This window comes from Chiloscyllium plagiosum, chromosome 37 (genome assembly GCF_004010195.1).
Source record: "Chiloscyllium plagiosum isolate BGI_BamShark_2017 chromosome 37, ASM401019v2, whole genome shotgun sequence".
NCBI classification, from domain to species: Eukaryota; Metazoa; Chordata; class Chondrichthyes; order Orectolobiformes; family Hemiscylliidae; genus Chiloscyllium; species Chiloscyllium plagiosum.
This window is the reverse complement of record NC_057746.1, coordinates 16,688,820-16,706,755: the sequence shown is the minus strand read 5'-3', so window position 1 is coordinate 16,706,755 and position 17,936 is coordinate 16,688,820. Positions and strand designations below refer to the sequence as shown.

Here is a 17,936-nt window from a genome sequence, read left to right as displayed (position 1 = left end):
ACTCTTGCAACATTGTCATCAGCAGGGATTTGAATACAAATTCTGAGAAAGTCAGGAGGACAGAGTGATGTTTAGAATATAAATAATTATTTTCCTTCTTTTTTTCAAAACAATGCATTATTTGCAACCTCAGCAGCTCAAATCGACTTGTTAGAAATGCTCTCGTTTACATCAGGATGTGTTTTTCCTGATTTGACGGAATTAAAGGAAGGTTCATGACTTTCGCCAGTGTACCAGACAAAAGGGAGATCGAACTCTGCAATGTTAACGTCATACCAATCCACAAGAAAGACATCAAAGTGAATGGAGATAAACAGCAATAACTCGCCATTATACAATCACTGGAGGGTCAGTTGCAAGTATTTATAATGACTTCATTTGAAAAGTAAACGCTCTTCAACATAAAAATCAGACACTACATGAATTGATGCTCACAACATTGGGCAAAGGCATTTCAGTGTACTCATACATATGTTCGATATTCAATACAGACTTTTTTTTCAGAAGACACGTTACCATTTCGATTGATATAATTCAACTATGCTGACATTATGGCATATAAGCATATTAACTTGACTCATAATCTTTCCAAATGAGCTTGAAGTTTCCTATTATGGTTGGATGTAACTTAAAGAAGTGTTTGCTATATTGTGATTATTATTGACGTCTTATTTTGTTGCACTTATATTCTTGCACTGACACAGGAGAAGATGTTTGAACGTTTTCTTGAAGGTCATATTGCACAATGCATAGCAGGCAGGATTTAGTGTACTATTGATATAACAGAGCCAGTATCCGATGTTCCAAACTATGCTGGGGACACAGATTAAGCAGAAGGTATCCATGAGAACCATGACATTGTACGGAGTCCATGTAATTATAAAGGCCAGGAGAATAGCCAGAATGGTCCTAGTTACCTTCTTTTCTCGTAATACAGCACCCTTTGCCCTCTTAACATGTGTTCTGGTCACATTAACAATGTTATTTGTTGTTCTTATCTCTCTGTCATTCCTATTCCTGATGTTTAACCCTGATACTGTTCGCTTCTTGATGCCACAGACATCATTCTTTTGAAATTTGCTGCAAATTGAAGAGCATGTCAAGTTGCCTGACCTGAAATTGTGAAATACAGTAAAGCAATTGGTGCCCGTTTGTGTAGCGTTTTCCTTGTTCGCATTTGATGACGCCAGGTTGAGTAAGTCAGATTCTCTGGAAAGTGCCTCCGCTTTTCTTTGAACCCAACTGGCACCTGATGTTCCATTACTTATTGTGTCAGGTTTCATGTTGACCTCCAACAAATCATCAAGAGTATTTGTTGTTTTGGTGCGGTTTGGTTTCATTAATTTGCTATTCACTACACTTGGAGTAACAGTTGCCTTACATAATTCAGAATGATTTCTATCATCCTTCATTCGACTCTTGCTGGCACGAGATATGTACACATACAAAATCGCCATTATGGTAACTGGGATATAAAAGGCAATTATAGCAGTGCCAAAAGTGACAGGTGGATTTGAGAAGAACTGTACGTAACACTCGCCCTCTTCGACAACCCGCTCACCTACAATGAACTGCCATAAGAGAATGGCAGGAGCCCACAGGAAAAAAGACAACACCCATGCAGCCGCAACCATCATCCCTGCCATCTTCGTTGTTCGTTTCACTGGGTAGATAAGGGGTTTTGTCACACAGAAGTAGCGGTCAAAGCTTATGATAAGGAGGTTCATAACAGAGGCGTTACTGACAACATAGTCTACAGTAAGCCATAAATCACATACCACTGGACCCAGAGGCCAGTATCCATTTACAGTATAAATAGTGTAAAGATTCATAGAGAATGCCCCAATGATCAAATCAGCACAGGCTAAGCTGAAAATAAAGTAGTTGTTAGTAGTTTGTAATTGTCTGTTTATTTTGATAGAAACAATGACCAGAATGTTTCCAATGATAGTCACCAAACTTAATGCTCCTGTAGCAATCACAATGCAGACCACTTCGACCGTTTTGTAAGCGCACCATCCTGCAGGTGCAGACAAGTCCGTTAAGTTGCTGAGAGATTGAGTTGCTTCTGTTCCATTTGCCATAAGTCTCCTCTGATCTATACTTAGCACTAATAAGGCATAAATGATAAAGCATATGAGAAAAGCAAAGGATTAGGAAAAAGAAAATAAATATTGTGCATTTAAAAAAGAAACAACATCTTTTCGGTTTAAAATTCAATCAGGAAGATCTTTTAAAATGTGCTCTCATAAGCTTTACAGATTTTGTGTTCTTATAGTGTTATTTTAAATGGACGTTTCCACATCGTTCAATATTTGAAACTCACTTTCAGTTGCATGTCATTTGAGTTGGACATATGACAGATTTTCAATATGTTGGCAGATATTGGAAAACTGGCATTTTAAAACAAATGATGACAACTTCGTGATCACCATTTAGAGAATAACATTATAGTCGATATTTAAGAAGTTATTTTTTGCATTTTCCTTTTGTAGATTCAAATACCTACCCGACGGAATTTGACCTATGCCTTCGATTAGATGAACTGATTTGTTCACATCACTCGGTACTCCTCATACCTGACTGTGGCAATGAAAATTAAAAGGTAATTGAATCATGCATATTTGCTCATTATATTCATAATCTGTGGTGTAAACTGCAAGAGCAGGAATGTTAAACTGGAACTATATGACTCATTAGTTCTGCCACAGTTTGCGGAATATTTTCATTTCTATACATTACAGAAACAATGTCATTGCATTGATGACAATGCAGAGGATATATAAAGGCAGAATTTCTTTGTAGAATAGCGCATTACCAGAGGGCATTAAAAAAGTGAGCATTCCAGTTATTACAATGGCTGACGGGGATTCTTTGGTGCATTTCTTAAGGCACAGACAGATGTGAAAATATGAATTAGCCACAGGCGGAGGGCGTTCAGACTACCTAGCCTGTTCTGCCATTCAATAATAGCATGGCTGATCCTTTGTGCACGCCTGCCTACTATTGATGTAATTTTCCGTCTTTGCTTCACAAGAATGTCGGTGCTTTCACATTAGAAGTATTCAGATTCTCTCTTCCCCAGCTCATCAGGATGTGAGTTTCTCACGTGTGTGAGTGAGTATATGTATGTGTGTGTGTCTATGGGGAAGTACAGAATGGGGATTGCATTTTAAATGTCCAAATCGTAGACTCTACAATTCAGTAGATAGTTCTACTCTGTCCAATTTTTCCTTCTTAGAAAACCAACCTCATTATTCTCTCCTTCATTTCAGCTATTGATCTAGTGACCCTTCTCAGAACTGTCTCTAACACATTTGTATCATTCTTTAGCAGGCGAGCAATGCTATGCACAGCACAGTAGATACAGTTACACCAATGCCTTGCAGAACGAAGCTTAATCTTTCAATTTCGTGTGCCACTCGCTTCGGCAGCAAGTATAAATTTGCAATACCTTCCCAAATTGCTTCTTGTAACTCCTGACTGACATTGGCGATTCAAGCATGAGACACCCAGAACCTATGGCACATCAGAAGTCTGCTTCAAATTCTCCCCATGGAGATAATATTCGTCCTTTTTATTATTTTTGCATAGAAAATGGCCATTTTCTTTTTTTCCCAAACAAAAAAAAACATGTCAGCTTGAATTTTATAAAATGTTCTGCCAGTTAGGTGTCAATCATCTATAACTGATATATACTTTATGGCACATCCCCTGCTAACCCTTGTTCCTTTGTCGCGAAACATCACACTTTTTATTCAGTGAGAGTGATAGTTCACCTGAAATTATTGTTGGTGCGATATATCCTGGTGAGTGAACTTAAAAAAAAGAGCTTCGATGCAATCTTCATTTCTCTAGCAGTATTTGAATTCAGTACTATCAAAAAATATAATTCATCGTCAATGTCTGGTGTTGAAATGAATGAAGAGTTGTTGAGTGACGTTGAAAAGTTGTCTCAAAAGATTTTAAGTCCGTTAGTTGAAGAATTCGTGTTAAAATAACTTTATACTCAGCGAAAATTTAGCTGGTAATGGTAGAATATTTTCAAACATTTGTTTGATTCCCTTAACTTTGTGCATCAGATCTATGAGCTGAAGCAGAGGACTGGGAAAGGCAGTTATTTCAGTTAGTTGAGAAAGAAGAACATATGCATTGTATTAAGATCAGCTCACAGACACAATAATTGATAACTTCTCGTTCTGATAAAATTGTGAAGCCAAAGTAAAACGTGTGGGAGAGAGACAACTCTCAAAGGAAGAGTATTCGAATTTGATGTTACGAAATTCAAATTTCTGGCAGTGGCATATTAATGAAACTTTAACAAAGTATATTTTTTCGATTGTTATAGTTATAAACATTTTATGAAAGAGGATATGCCATACAAGGATAAGATTTCTGTTGCTATTTCTTCTCAAAGCTAAAAAAGTAATGCAAGTTTTACAATAATAGAAATTTTAGCTGAAGCTTCTGCTTTTAAAATTATGCTAAATATGTTTTTGCTGTATTTTTAATGCCTCACTTTATGTGTATTCAAGGTTCTGATGAAAAACAAATATCAAGTCTCTGCAATCTAACTTTTAATCTGCCATTTATGAAATGTTTCAAACAAAAAATGCAGCAAGATGAAGTTGTAAAAACAATTATAAATAAGGAAGTTCGGCACATGTGAGGAAAAGGAGAAAGCGAGGTCTGCATATTCTGGAGAATTTGAGTCCAAACATTGCGGCGCTGGAAAAGCACAGCAAGTCAGATCACATCCAAGAAGCAGGACAGTCGACATTTCAGACATTTCATTATGAATGCCTTCATTCAATAATATTTACAGTCGGGTACCAAATTATTACCTTTCCACATGCCATGAAAAATCGATAATTAGAGCATTCACCATGGGCTATAGGATATTCAAAAGTGCACCAAAGTGAATTAACTACGTTTTCAATGGCAATGTTGAAAAAAGAAGTAAAACGGCTAATTTTCACACAGCAAATGTCCAAACGAAATTCTGTATCAATGGCAAGATTATCTTTTTTTTGTAAAATTAATCATTCCACAATAGAACATAAGCCAGGTGTACAGCAAAAGAGTGGCGTGGAAAATTTTGCCCCATGGAGGGAGATCGACAAGGATATCATTTTGGCATCTCAGTGCAGCAATTCTCCTGCATTCCTCTTGCTTCAGTGCAATACCTTCTTTCACTGCTTCCATCCAACACTTCAATGCTTCTTCCCAATAGTAATGCATCACCTTTAAGCATTGACCCTCTGACATTGCAAAACTTTTTTCCCCAGCACTGATTCCCCAAGTTACATTATTTTGTCATACTGCCCCATCAACTTTACAGTTCTCTTTTTACTGCTTTTTTCCTCCGACAATACAACACACGCTCAATTCTTCATGAGTTGTGGAAACATCTATTAGACTATGTTGCATTGTGGTTTGCTAATCTACACCATTTATTCATTAAGCAACATCAAGATTTGAAACAATTGCTTAAAGACTGAATAGAGTATACATAGACATTATTGGAAAGGGAACTGAGAACGTGAATTTATCACTTTTATCAAATGTGCCCTGCATAATAAGCATGGATGTCAAATTGCTGTGAATTTTCTCTGATTGTCTTAAACGTCTGCTTTACCTTTTTACCTTTTATGTCTACATTCTCCGCCCTCCCTATGTCACACACCACTTTCGGTTACAATTGCCAAGGAGCTGGAGGGCTGTTGTTGCTCAGCATCCAATCATGGGTGTCTGTTGCTGACATCCATGAGTTTAAGTTAGTCTTTTGTTAAAGTCTGACTATTTCACTTAGTTTATTTTGATTTCACTCATTTTTCCAAAAAGGGTTCATTGTTTTTATATTCATGTCTATTAAGTTTAATCAACAAAGTTGTTGCACAATTTACATGCCAATACCTATGCTAAAAGCTTATTTTTATTAAGATTGACTACTGCATCTCCATTAGCATCGAATGTTCCTTGTTGAGAAAACCGCAGGTCAGTATAACATCCAGAAAGAGTAGTTTCTAAATTAATAATTCTTGTCGTCATAATTATAGACGTTCCTTCTAAATTGCATATAACCCAATTCACCACTGAATTCTGCTTCATATCTCACATGAAATTTGTAACTGGGCTTTGTTAATCATACAGGCTCCTGATTAATGTTGCTAACTAGTCGATCATGGTGTACTTAATCAAAATAATGTCACGTTTTAACATATTTAAGGACGTCTAATAGAACAAATACTCCGTAGTAAAACTGAGCACTAAGGGTTAATGAATGACGTTAATAGAGGAACTGTTGAGCATGTTCCTTGTTGAAATCAATTTTACCTTCATAATGTAAAGTGCTTCTTCCTTCTCATAATCATAGTGGCCTGTGTCTTCATTTTTTAAAAACAAATTATGTCTTGCATTACTCTTTCAGCGCTCGTTTTTACCCATTGGGACAATATCCGTCCATTGCTTTTAGGGCAGTGATCGGCAAGCAGCTGGAAATTCGTCTCTTGCCGGGATCTGACATTCGTCCGTTCTGCTACGATGAGATATCTGGAAGGCTGACTTGTGCTCTGATGGAATTTGCATTAAGAAGTTGTGAAAAGGAGAAAAATTCCTCACGTGGGTGATCATTAATGCCTTTCCTTCCTTTAAATGCGATTTCAGACCCTGCAAAGCAGATCTCAGACCTAAAATTAGGACAGCAAACTATTTTAATGGTCAGGATTAAAAGTCACAGTTGTTCTACGCATTGTATTCCTGTAACTGATTTATTCAGCGGTCGAAAATCATACATCGGTTGACATCATCAGACCTCGCTAAATCCTGAGCCTATTTTCGTACTGTCTCTCAGAAGACACGACCAACCTGTAATAAATATTATTCTACTTTTAGCTGCGTTATTCTGTTGGAGAGAGCATCTATCTCTCAAATGAAAAAAGGAAAATAATTAATATTTAGGAAGAAGTCGCGCAAGCACGTCAGCAGTGTGTAAATGATGAGATTATGATTGATTGCAGTAATTCAGTTTATTCCATGTTCTCGGAAGAAGATCTGAATGTTGGACAAAATATTACATTGGACAAGGAAACATTCTCAGTCAAGGTAAGAGTGACCTGATGGAATATTATTTGTGGGGCTGACTGACAGAGTCACTCATAGGTAAGCAAAAACATAATATTTAACGATATTGAAGTAATGATTGGAAACGGCACAATTGAAAATGAATGGAACATATCACCTGATTTATGAAAGGCAATTCATACTTTTTCTAACATCACACCATGTGTAAGGTGACACATTGGTGTGAAATCGAAATGGAAGGTAGTGAGCTGCAGGACTGAAACTCGTTTCTAAAACGATTTCAATATTTATCCTTGATTTACGTGTCCTACTGGGTATCTAATGCTGCAAGTACTCCGTGTATCGGCTACAATATAACTTCGGATTTTTATTTGCGTTGGAGATTCAGAAACTTTATTTTTCATCTTGACAAGGACCCATCAAAATATATGGCGGCTAGGGGCAAATGCTATTAATTGGATTCAGAAGGAACGAACTGCTGAGTGAAAATTAAGTCAAGTGAATTTAAACATTATCATTCACAGAAGGAATTAAGCCGGTGTGAAGATCACAATATCTGCATTTGCTGAATTACAATTGTGCAATAAGTAATACAGTATACACAAAGTATGTGGATGTGCAGACTCACCAACAACACCAATAACTGCAACGAATATACAGTGAAGACTTTCCACATGAACGACGATGCAACTTGTCTTCCAGTTGTTCATTCCTATTTTCGTATTGGAACTGTTTCGCCCTCTTTCAGTAAGACTTAAAGCGCACTGAAATCGGCCTCTTATTAATAAAAGAGGAAAACCTCTCGTGGCACAGTTTAATTCTATACAGACTGGTGTTGTAGTCACTGGGGAACAAAATAACAGGTGTAGTGAACCATGGCCAAATCAACATTTGATTTTCATAGCATTTACTAAATCTAGCTGTGGATGCACCTACTCTTGGGAAACAATGGAGGGCAGGTGACTGACCAGTGATGGAAAAGATAGACCAGATCGAACAGTTGAAATTCTAAATTGGAGGAAGGCTAATTTTGACGGTATTAGGCAAGAAACTTCAAAAGTTGATTGGGGGAAAATGTTCACAGGTAAAGGGTTATTTGGAAAATGGGAAGCCTTCAGAAATGAGATAATGAGAATCCAGAGACAGTATATTCCCTTTGGTTAAGAAAACAAGGAAGCTTATGTCAGGTACAGAGAGGAGAGATTGAGTGAATCCCAAGAACACTATAAAAGCAGCAGGCGTAAGAGGGAAATCGGGAGGGCTAAAAAGAAGTCATGAGATAGCTTTGGCAAATAATGTTGAGGTGAACCCAAAGGATTCTCACAATTACATTAAGGACAAAATGTTAACTTGGAGTGAATACCAATAGCAAGGTAACCTTTGTGTGGAGCTGCACGAGATGGGGGAGATACTAAACGAGTATGTTGCATTATTGTTTACTGTGGAAAAGAACATGGAAGGTATAGAATGTGGGGAGATAAAAGGTGACATCTTGAAAAATGTCCATACTTCAGAAGAGGACGTGCTGGATGTCGTGAAACGCATAAAGGTGGATAAATTCCCAGGAACTGATCAGGTGTACCTTAGAACTCTATGGGAAGCTAGCAAAGTGATTGCTTTGCCCCTTGCTGAGATATTTGTATCATCGATAGTCACAAGTGAGATGCCAGAAGACTGGAGGTTGGCTAATGTGGTACCATTATTTAAGAAAGGTAGTAAGGACAAGCTGGGGAAGTGTAGACTGGTAAGCCTGCTGTCGGTGATGGTCAAGTTGATGGAAAAAATCCTGAGGAACAGAATTTGCACGTATTTGGAAATATGGCTTTGTGCGTATGAAACCATGTCTCACAAACCTGATTGAGTTTTTGTAGAAGTAACTAAGAGGATTGATGAGGGCAGAGTGGTAGACGTTTGACAAGGGTCCCATGGCAGACTGATTAGCAAAGTTGGATCTCGTGGAATAAAAGAAGAACGAGATATTTGGATATAAAACTGGCTCGAAGGTAGACGACAGTGGGTGGTGGTGGACGGTTGTTTTTCAAACTGGAGGCCTGTGATCAATGGAGTGGCACTGATGGAGTGCCATGAGTGGATGGTGCTGGGTCCACTACTTTTCGTAATTTTATATCAATGGTTTGAATATGAACATAGGAGGTATAGTTAGTAAATTTGCAGATGACACTGAAACTGGAAGTGTATGGACAGTGAAGCAGTTTACCTCAGGTTACAACGGGGTCTTGATCAGATCGACCAATGGCTGAGGAGTGGCAGATGGAGTTTAGTTTAGATAACTGTGATGTGCTGCAGTTTGGGAAAGCAAATCTTAGCAGGACGTGGCAAGTTCCTAGGGGGCGTTGCTGAGCAAAGAGACTTTGGAGTGCAAGTTCATACGAGAGATTGAAAGCAGAGTCACGGGCAGATAGTCATTGTGTTCGTCATTGGGGACTCAATAGTTAGAGGCTCAAATAGAAGGTTTATTGGCAACGAACGAGACTCACGCTTGTTGTGTTGCCAGGGTTCGTGATGTCTCAGATCGTATCTTTGAGGTCCTGAAATGAGGGTGACCAGCCTCTTGAAGTCGTGGTCCATGTCATTACTAACGACATAGGTAGAAGTAGGGATGGGATGTAAGGCAGGATTTCAGGGAGCTAGAACAAACAGAGTTGTTATCTCTGCTTTGTTACCCATTCCATATGATAGCGAGGTAAGGAAGAGGGAGAGATATCAACTAAACACGTGCCTGCGAGTATGGTGCAGGAAGGACGGTTTCAAGTACGTGAATAATTGAGGCTCATTCTGGGGAAGGTGGGACCTGTACAAACAGGGCGGTCTTCAGTTGAACCAGATGGGGTACTAATATCCTGGGAGGTAAATTTGCTGGTGCTAGTCTGGTGGGTATAAAGTAGCTCAGTAGGGATTTGGGAACCTGAGGTTTAGTTGCGGTTCATAGGAGAATGAGAGTAATGAGGACAGGGACAGTATTTCAGGGTCACAGGAATGTGCTGGCAGTCAGCAAACTGGTTTGAAATGTGCCCACTTCAACGCCAGACGTATTCGAATTAAGGTAGGTGAGCTTGCAGCATGGGGACAGATACCTGGAACTTTGATATTGTGATCATTTCAGAACATGGATAGAGCAGGGTGAGGAATGGATGTTGCAGGTTCCAGGGTTCAGATCTTTCATTTAGAACAGGCAAGTCGCTAAAAGAGGGGGAGGTGGGACCTTGTTAGTCAAGGTGACAGTGGGCGGCACGGTGGCACAGTGATTAGCACTGCTGCCTCACAGCCCCAGAGACCCGGGTTCAATTCCCGCCTCAGGCAACTGACTGTGTGGAGTTTGCACGTTCTCCCCGTGTCTGTGTGGGTTTCCTCCGCGTGCTCCGGCTTCCTCCCACAGTCCAAAGATGTGCAGGTCAGGTGAATTGGCTATGCTAAATTGCCCGTAGTGTTAGGTAAGGGGTAAAATGTAGGGGTATGGGTGGGTTGCGCTTCGGCGAGGCGGTGTGGGCTTGTTGGGCCGAAGGGCCTGTTTCCACACTGTAAGTAATCTAATCTAATCTAAAAAAAATGGTGGCTCAAAGAACTTTTGATGAGGATTCGTCTACTGAGATAGTGTGGTCTGAATTTAAATACAGGAGCAGAGAGGTTACATTGCTTGAATTTTTCATAAGTCTCCGCAGAGATCCAGGGAGATGAAAGAGAGGATTGGCAAAATTTACCTGGGTAGGAGCGAAAGGAACACGGTGGACATTATGGGGGACTTTAACCTCTCCAACATTGACTGGAAATGCTATAATTCTAGTACGTCAGATGGATCAGTTTTTGTCCGATGTGCACAGGAGGGTTTCCTGACACAGTAGGTCGAAGAGCCGACAAGAGGGAAGGCCACACTGGATCTGGTGCTTGGTAATGTACCAGGCCAGGTGATTCATTTAGTTGTAGATGAGCACTTTGGAGAGAGTGACCATAATTCAGCTACGTTTAGTTTAGTGATTGAAAGGGATAGGTACATGCCACATGTCAACAGTTATCGATGGACAAGGGCAATTATAATGCGTATAGGCATGAATTAGAATGCATAGAATGGGGTAGCAAAATACAGGGGATGCAGAAAATGGAAATGTGGAGCTGGTTTAACGAACAAATATTGCATATCCGTGATATATATGTCCCTATCAGGCAGGGAGGAAGTAATAAGGTAAGGGAACCGTGGTTTACTACAGAAATTGCATCTCTTGTTAAGCAGAATAAGGATGCTTATGCGTTGATGAAGCAAGATGGTTCAGATGAGGTGATGGAGAATTACAAATCAGCTAGGAAGGATTTAAGGAGAGAGTAACGAAGAGCAAAGAGAGGACACGAGCAGTCTTTAGCAAATAAAATAAAGGAGAACCCTAAAGCTTTTTATAGGTATGTGAGGAATAAAAGAATGACTAGGGTAGGAATGGGCCAGTCAAAGACAGAAGTGGGAAGTTGAGTGTGGACCCTGTAGACATCGGAGAGGTGCTAAACGAACATTTCTCATCGGTTTTCACTCAGGAAAAGGAGAATATTGTACAGGAGAAGAATGAGCTACGAGATATTAGATTATAAAGGATCGAGGTTAGTTACGAGCAGGTGTTACTAATTCTGAAGGAGTGAAAGTAGACAAGTCCCCTGCACTGGTTGGATTTATCCCATGATTCTCTGGGAAGCTATGGAGGAGATAGCAGAGCCGTTAACTTTGATATTTGAGGCGTCATTGTCTATAGGTTTAGTACCAGAGGACTTGAGGATTCCAACTGTTGTGCCCTTGTTCTAGAAGGGCAATAAAGATGACCCAGGTAAGTATAAACCAGTGAGCCTTACTTTTGTTGTAAGAAAGGTTTTGGAAATGATTATAAGAGATAAGATTTATAAACATCTAGCAAGCAACAATTTGATTTCAGACAGTCAACATGATTTGTCAAGGGCAGGTGGGATCTCACAAACTTCATTGAGTTTTTTGAGAAGGTATCCAAGCATGTAGATGAGGTAGGGCAGTTGACGTGGTATATATGGACTTCAGTAAAGCCTTTGATAAGGTTCCACATGGTATGCTGTTGGAGTAAATGCACAGCATGGAATTGGGGGTGATTTAGCAGTTTGGATTAGAAACTGGCTTTCTGAAAGAAGGCAGCGAGTGGTGGCTGATGGAAAATATTCAGCCTGGACTCAGATTACTAGTGGTGTGCCACAAGAATCTGTTTTGGGACCACTGCTGTTTGTCATTTTTATAAATGACTTAGATGCAGACATCGGTCGGTGGATTAGTAAATTTGCAGGTGACACTAAAGTCAGTGGAGTAGTGGAGAGTTTGGAAGGATGTTACAGTTTGCAGGGGGACTTGGATAAATTGCAAAATTGAGCTGAGAGGTGGCAAATGCAGCTAAATGTGAGGTGACACGCTTTGCGAACAATAAGAGAAAGGCAGAGTAGTAGGTCAATGGAAAGATTCTTGGTAGTGTGGATGTACAGACGGATCTTGCAGCCCATGACCATAAATCTCTGAAAGTTGCCACCCAGGTTGATAGTGCTGTTAAGAAGGCATACGGTGTTTTAGGTTTCATTCAGAGAGGGATTGAGTTCCGGAGTTGCAATATCATGCCGTAACTGCACAAACAGGTAATGCGGCCACACTTGGAATATTATGTAGACTTCTGCTCACCATATTTCGGGAAGTAGGTGGAAGAACTGGAAAAGGTGCAGAGGAGATTTACCAAGATGTTCCCCGGTCTGGAGGGAAAGTCTTATGGGGAAAGGCTGAGAGACTTGGTTCTGTTCTCATTGGGAAGAAGAAGGCTAAGAGGGGATTTGATAGAGACATACAAGAGTATGAGAGGATTAGACAGGATGGACAGTGAAAGTCTTCTTCCCATGATGATGACGCCAGCTTGTACGAGGAGGCATAACTACAAATTGAGGGGTGATAGATTTAAGGCAGGTGTCAGAGGCAGGTTCTTTACATAGAGAGTGGAAAGGGTGTGGAATGCCCTGCCTGCTAATGTAGTTAACTCAGCCACATTAGGGAGATTTATACAAAACTTAGATAAGCACACGGATGATGATGGGATAGTGTTGGGGGATGAGCTGACAATAGTTCACAGGTCAGCGCAATATCGAGGGCTGAAGGGCCTGTTCTGCACTGTATTGTTTTGTGTTGTATGTTCTATACGATAGTGAAGAAGGCATTTGGTGTGCTTTCTTTTATTGGTCAGCCAATTGAGGAAAGGATTTGAAGTGTATGTTGTGGCTGCACAGGATGTTGGTTAGACAACGTTTGGAATATTGCCTGCAATTATGGTCTCCTTCCTATTGGAAGGATGTTATGAAAGTTGAAAGGGTTCAGAAAAGATCTCCAAGGATGTTGCCAGTGTTAGAGGATTTGAGCTATAGAAAGGCTGAATAGACTGGGGCTGTTTTGCCTAGAGCATCGAAGGCTGGAGGGTTACCACATTGAGATTTATAAAGTAATGAGGGGAATGGATAGGAAAAATAGAGAAAGTCTTTTTCCCAGTAGGGGAGTCCATAACTAGTGGCCATATTTTTAGGGTGAGAGGAGGAAAATATATAAAAGACCTGAGAGGCAACTTTTTTCACACTGAGTGTGGTGCGTGTCTGTAATAAACTGCTAGATGAAGTGGTGGAGGCAAGTACAATTGCAACAGCTAAATGACATCTGGATGTGTGTATGAATAGGAAGGATTTATAGGGATAATGGCCGAGTACTGGGAAATGGGACGAGATTACGTTGCTATATCTGGTCAGCATGGACGAGTTGGACTGAAGGGGCTGTTTCCATGCAATACATCTATGACTCTATGACGATAATCTCTCGAACAGTTTAGATTTGAACGTGGGTTCCTTGGTCAGTTGGCAGAACCTTAACACTGTACCACAATGCATCCTGTAGCACAGCATTTATATTGATTATGTTTGAAATGTGTGGAATTCACAACCGTGACCTTCAGTTATCTTATCGGTTTAAACACAATCTGTTTCGTAATGTCTCACTCATTTTCTTTATCTCACAACTTTAGTGCTTGACGTTGTGTTGAAGATCACCTGATGTGGGTCAGACATCCAATTGTTTTCACTATTTTCATTGTTTTAGAAGAACAGAGGATCTTGTGGAAGTGAACGAATCACCCACGTTTATTTTCATAGATGCTTCTTATGAGCCATCTTTCTATTTCTGCTCATGTACTCAAATATCTCTCCAAATATACAGCATTCAGAATTTATGATTCTGTGAGTTCAACCTATTCATCTTGATCAATGCTATATTATTCACACTCCTTTCCTAGGTTTCCTGGTACTGAGGCTATGCATTTTTAGCTGAAGTAACAATTAGTGTCAGTTCACTGTCCAGAGGTCTTCATGTGTGCAGCCATCATCTATCCTGTAAATGTCATTGATGTTGTACAGACATCTTTGACTTAGCAACTGTCGTTTTTTGACGTGAGCTTATGAGTCGGCAATGTTTTTCTGTCATGAGTACTCAAGGATTTGACTGAAACATCAAATGTGACAATTGTTCAGTAGCTTTTCCTCTCACTGTATGTTGTCCTTGTGTCACCACTGCAAAGGAGGACACTAAGGATTCTGGCTGTTAAGAGTTGAGATTCTCAAGTCAATTTATTGTTCGTGCACACTTTGTGACTCAGCTTGCATTTAACAGTTTTGGTCTTGCAATGTACATTATAATTTCAGCATTCCCCCCCACACACACCCCCCCCCTCCCAAAAAAAAAGAAAGTTTCTAAGGCCTAAATAGCTCATGTTAATGACAACGCCTTGAATCATTCTCTTTCTATGGATGAATAGCAGCATGGCAATGTCAACAATCATGACAACAGCATCTCTGATGTTGATAGTCAGAATCGTTACAGTCCTGATTATTCTACATGATTGTACCACGAGGTGTTTTTTTGACATGGAATGTTAGTTTGGCTTCATTGAAACGAGGAATTGATGCAGCTTGAGTTTGGGACTCAGGGAAGCAAGGACGAACGTCTTCCTGAATTCAGAGCAGAGGGCTAGGTAAGGACTCCATGACAGTCAGTCAGTATTCCTGGGGAGTCAAGCTGTGGATCTGACTAAAGAAGTGGAGTAGGCCACTTTAGGAAAGGTTTGAGAATCGGGAGCCAAAACAAAGATTTTAAATGATGTAGCCACAGAGAAGACACCCCTATTGTAGAGAGGAAGATTGGAAAACTTGCCTTGAATTCCGAGGATGGAAAGAAAATTTCAAAAAAAAAAGAGCAGTGCGGGTCGAGAAGTCCCAGAAACAGATAAAACAGCGGCAGTCATGTGCTGGACCTGGAAGACGAATGACGAAGTTAAAATAATCAATGAGCGTGGAAGAACCCAAAAGAAGCGAGAGGTGACCTTTGAGTTGTGGCAGCAAGGTTAAGAGAAATATCAAAAGTGATGATGTCCCAGAAGATGGAACATAGCCCATCATTTTTCACATCAGTCAAAATGTGAGCTTACTGAGAAACATGATTTTAATTAGAGATAATTTCTCCCCTTTCTCCTGAGACTGGATATTGATGTAAGTTAAGGCCTTAAGTAAAGCTTAAAAAAACTTAACAATTATTTTTGTTCATGTTGTTGCTTAGTTCTTATTATTTGTCTGACATACAAAAGATTAAGACTTTACCAAGTGTATAACTAAGTAGGATGTAATAAAAGAGTGGATTCATATTCTCTCATTTGATGTATATCTGGGGAGGAGGTTTTTAGATTTCAGAGGTATTCATATCGCTGCTGGGGAAGTGACACCAGAAATCAGAGGGCATACATCTGAATAAAGGTAGCACGTCATGGTGTTGTTTGCTAAATATTTGGGGTGGATTTAAACTAAACTGAGAGCATAGAGTAGAGCAAGTCATTCGCAGGACATATAGGCTGTGCAGATTTTATAAGTTATACTGTTAGTTAATAGGTCCGAAAGGTTGACAAAGCACAGGGTAGAAAAGAAGAAAAAAATGTACGTGGGAACCATCCTCTTCATGTCCATTCCATTTTACCCCTTCTTATCTCGTATCATCTTCAGTCAAGAAAAAATAAAACATCCCGTCCTGTATAAACTTATTTTTTTAAAAAAAATCTACTTACCATTCTATCTCTGAAACTTGCTTAAGTTTCTGCAATCCATCTTTTCTCTATAACATGCAACAAGCTTGAAAATCATTTCTCTGTCTGCAACACGCTGCAGCCTCTAAACTCCGTCCTGTTTATGTAACGTTGGCCACCTCTTTAATACTGTACATGTATTCAGCCTTGGCACACATTCCAATTCCTGAAAAGGCTTCCGTTTCTGACAACATTCTGTATTGCTGTAATGTAATATGTGTCCTTTCCTCTGTAGTTCCCTCCAATGCCTTCCCACGTAAGGCCATTTAGCGTATCGCGTCTGCTCCGCCATTCAATCATGGCTGATAAGGTTTCTCATCCCCATTTATCCCAAACGCTACTTCTGACAACGCCCACAACTTTTTGTCTGTGCCCATCCTTGTAACGTTTGGTAGTTGGTGCAATACTTCAGCTTTACAAGACTCCATATTTTTGTGATATCCTTCAATTATATTCACTGCCCTATCTCTGTGCATCCATGACCACCTTCATTCTATCACTCATTGCCACCTTCTGAAACCACTTCATTCCTCGATGTATATGTTAAATGTCGGTTTTGGGTTTGCATGTTCAGCTGGTGAGTTTTCTCTCAGAGGTTTCGTCACCATGTTAGGTAACATCATCGATGGTTCTCCACTGAAGCTTTTGTGTTCTTTCCCGGTTGCTATTTATGTGTCTTGGGATGTTGTGGTCGGTGATATCATTTCCAGTTATGTTTCTGAGAACTTGATAAATGGGATCTAAATCTCTCTATCCATTGATGGAAATCTGGTTTGAATGACAGGCTTCTAAAAATCTTGGTATGAACTTGCAGCGTGGGTTGGTACCTGGGACTTCGATGTTGTGGCTATTACGGAGACATGGCTAGAACAGGGACAGGATTGGCTGTTGCAGGTTCCAGGATTTAAATGTTTTAGTAGGGTCAGAGGTGGGGGTAAAAGAGGGGGAGGTGTGGCATTGCTTGTCAAAGATAGTATTACAGTGGTGGAAAGGACGATGGATGAGGACTTGCCATCTGAGGTAGTTTGGGCTGAGGTTAGGAATAGGAAAGGTGAGGTCACCCTGTTAGGAGTCTTTTACAGGCCTCCTAATAGTCCTAGAATCATTGAAGAAAGGATAGGGAAGGTGATTCAGGAGATGAGTGACAGTAATAGGGTGGTTGTTATGGGGGACTTTAACTTTCCTGATATTGATTGGGAAAGCTATAGCTCAAGTTCGTTAGATGGGTCAGTGTTTGTTCAATGTGTGCAGGAGAGTTTCCTGACACAATATGTAGACAGGCCAACAAGAGGTGAGGCCATACTGGATTTGGTTCTGGGTAACGAACCAGGCCAGGTGTTAGAATTAAAGGTAGGTGAGCACTTTGGGGATAGTGACCATAATTCGGTGATTTTTACACTCGTGATGGAGAGGGATAAGTGAGGACGACAGGGCAAGAGTTATAGCTGGGGTCAGGGAAATTATGATGCGGTGAGGCATGACTTAGGATGTGTGGCTTGGAAAAGTAGACTCCAAGGCAAGAGTGTAAATGATATGTGGAGCTTGTTCAAGGAGCAACTATTGAGTGTCCTTGATAACTATGTACCTGTCAGGCAGGGAGGAAAGGGTCGTGCGAGGGAGCCGTGGTTTAATAAGGAATTGGAATCCCTTGTTAAATGGAAGAGGGCGGCCTATCCCAAGATGAGACGTGAAGGT

General features: G+C 40.2%; 1 protein-coding gene across 1 annotated transcript; it reads right to left on the bottom strand.

The window, feature by feature from the left end:
• Nucleotides 1-668: 668 nt before the first annotated feature.
• LOC122541238 (muscarinic acetylcholine receptor M2-like) lies at nt 669-2,084 on the bottom strand. Its single transcript, XM_043677855.1, has one exon. The coding sequence runs from the start codon at nt 2,082-2,084 to the stop codon at nt 669-671; it is 1,416 nt and encodes a 471-aa protein (XP_043533790.1).
• Between the last annotated feature and the right edge of the window lie 15,852 nt (nt 2,085-17,936).

Bases quoted from the DNA above. Each gene is read 5' to 3' on its own strand.
- LOC122541238 (XM_043677855.1), bottom strand. From the start codon at position 2,084: ATGGCAAATGGAACAGAAGCAACTCAATCTCTCAGCAACTTAACGGAC.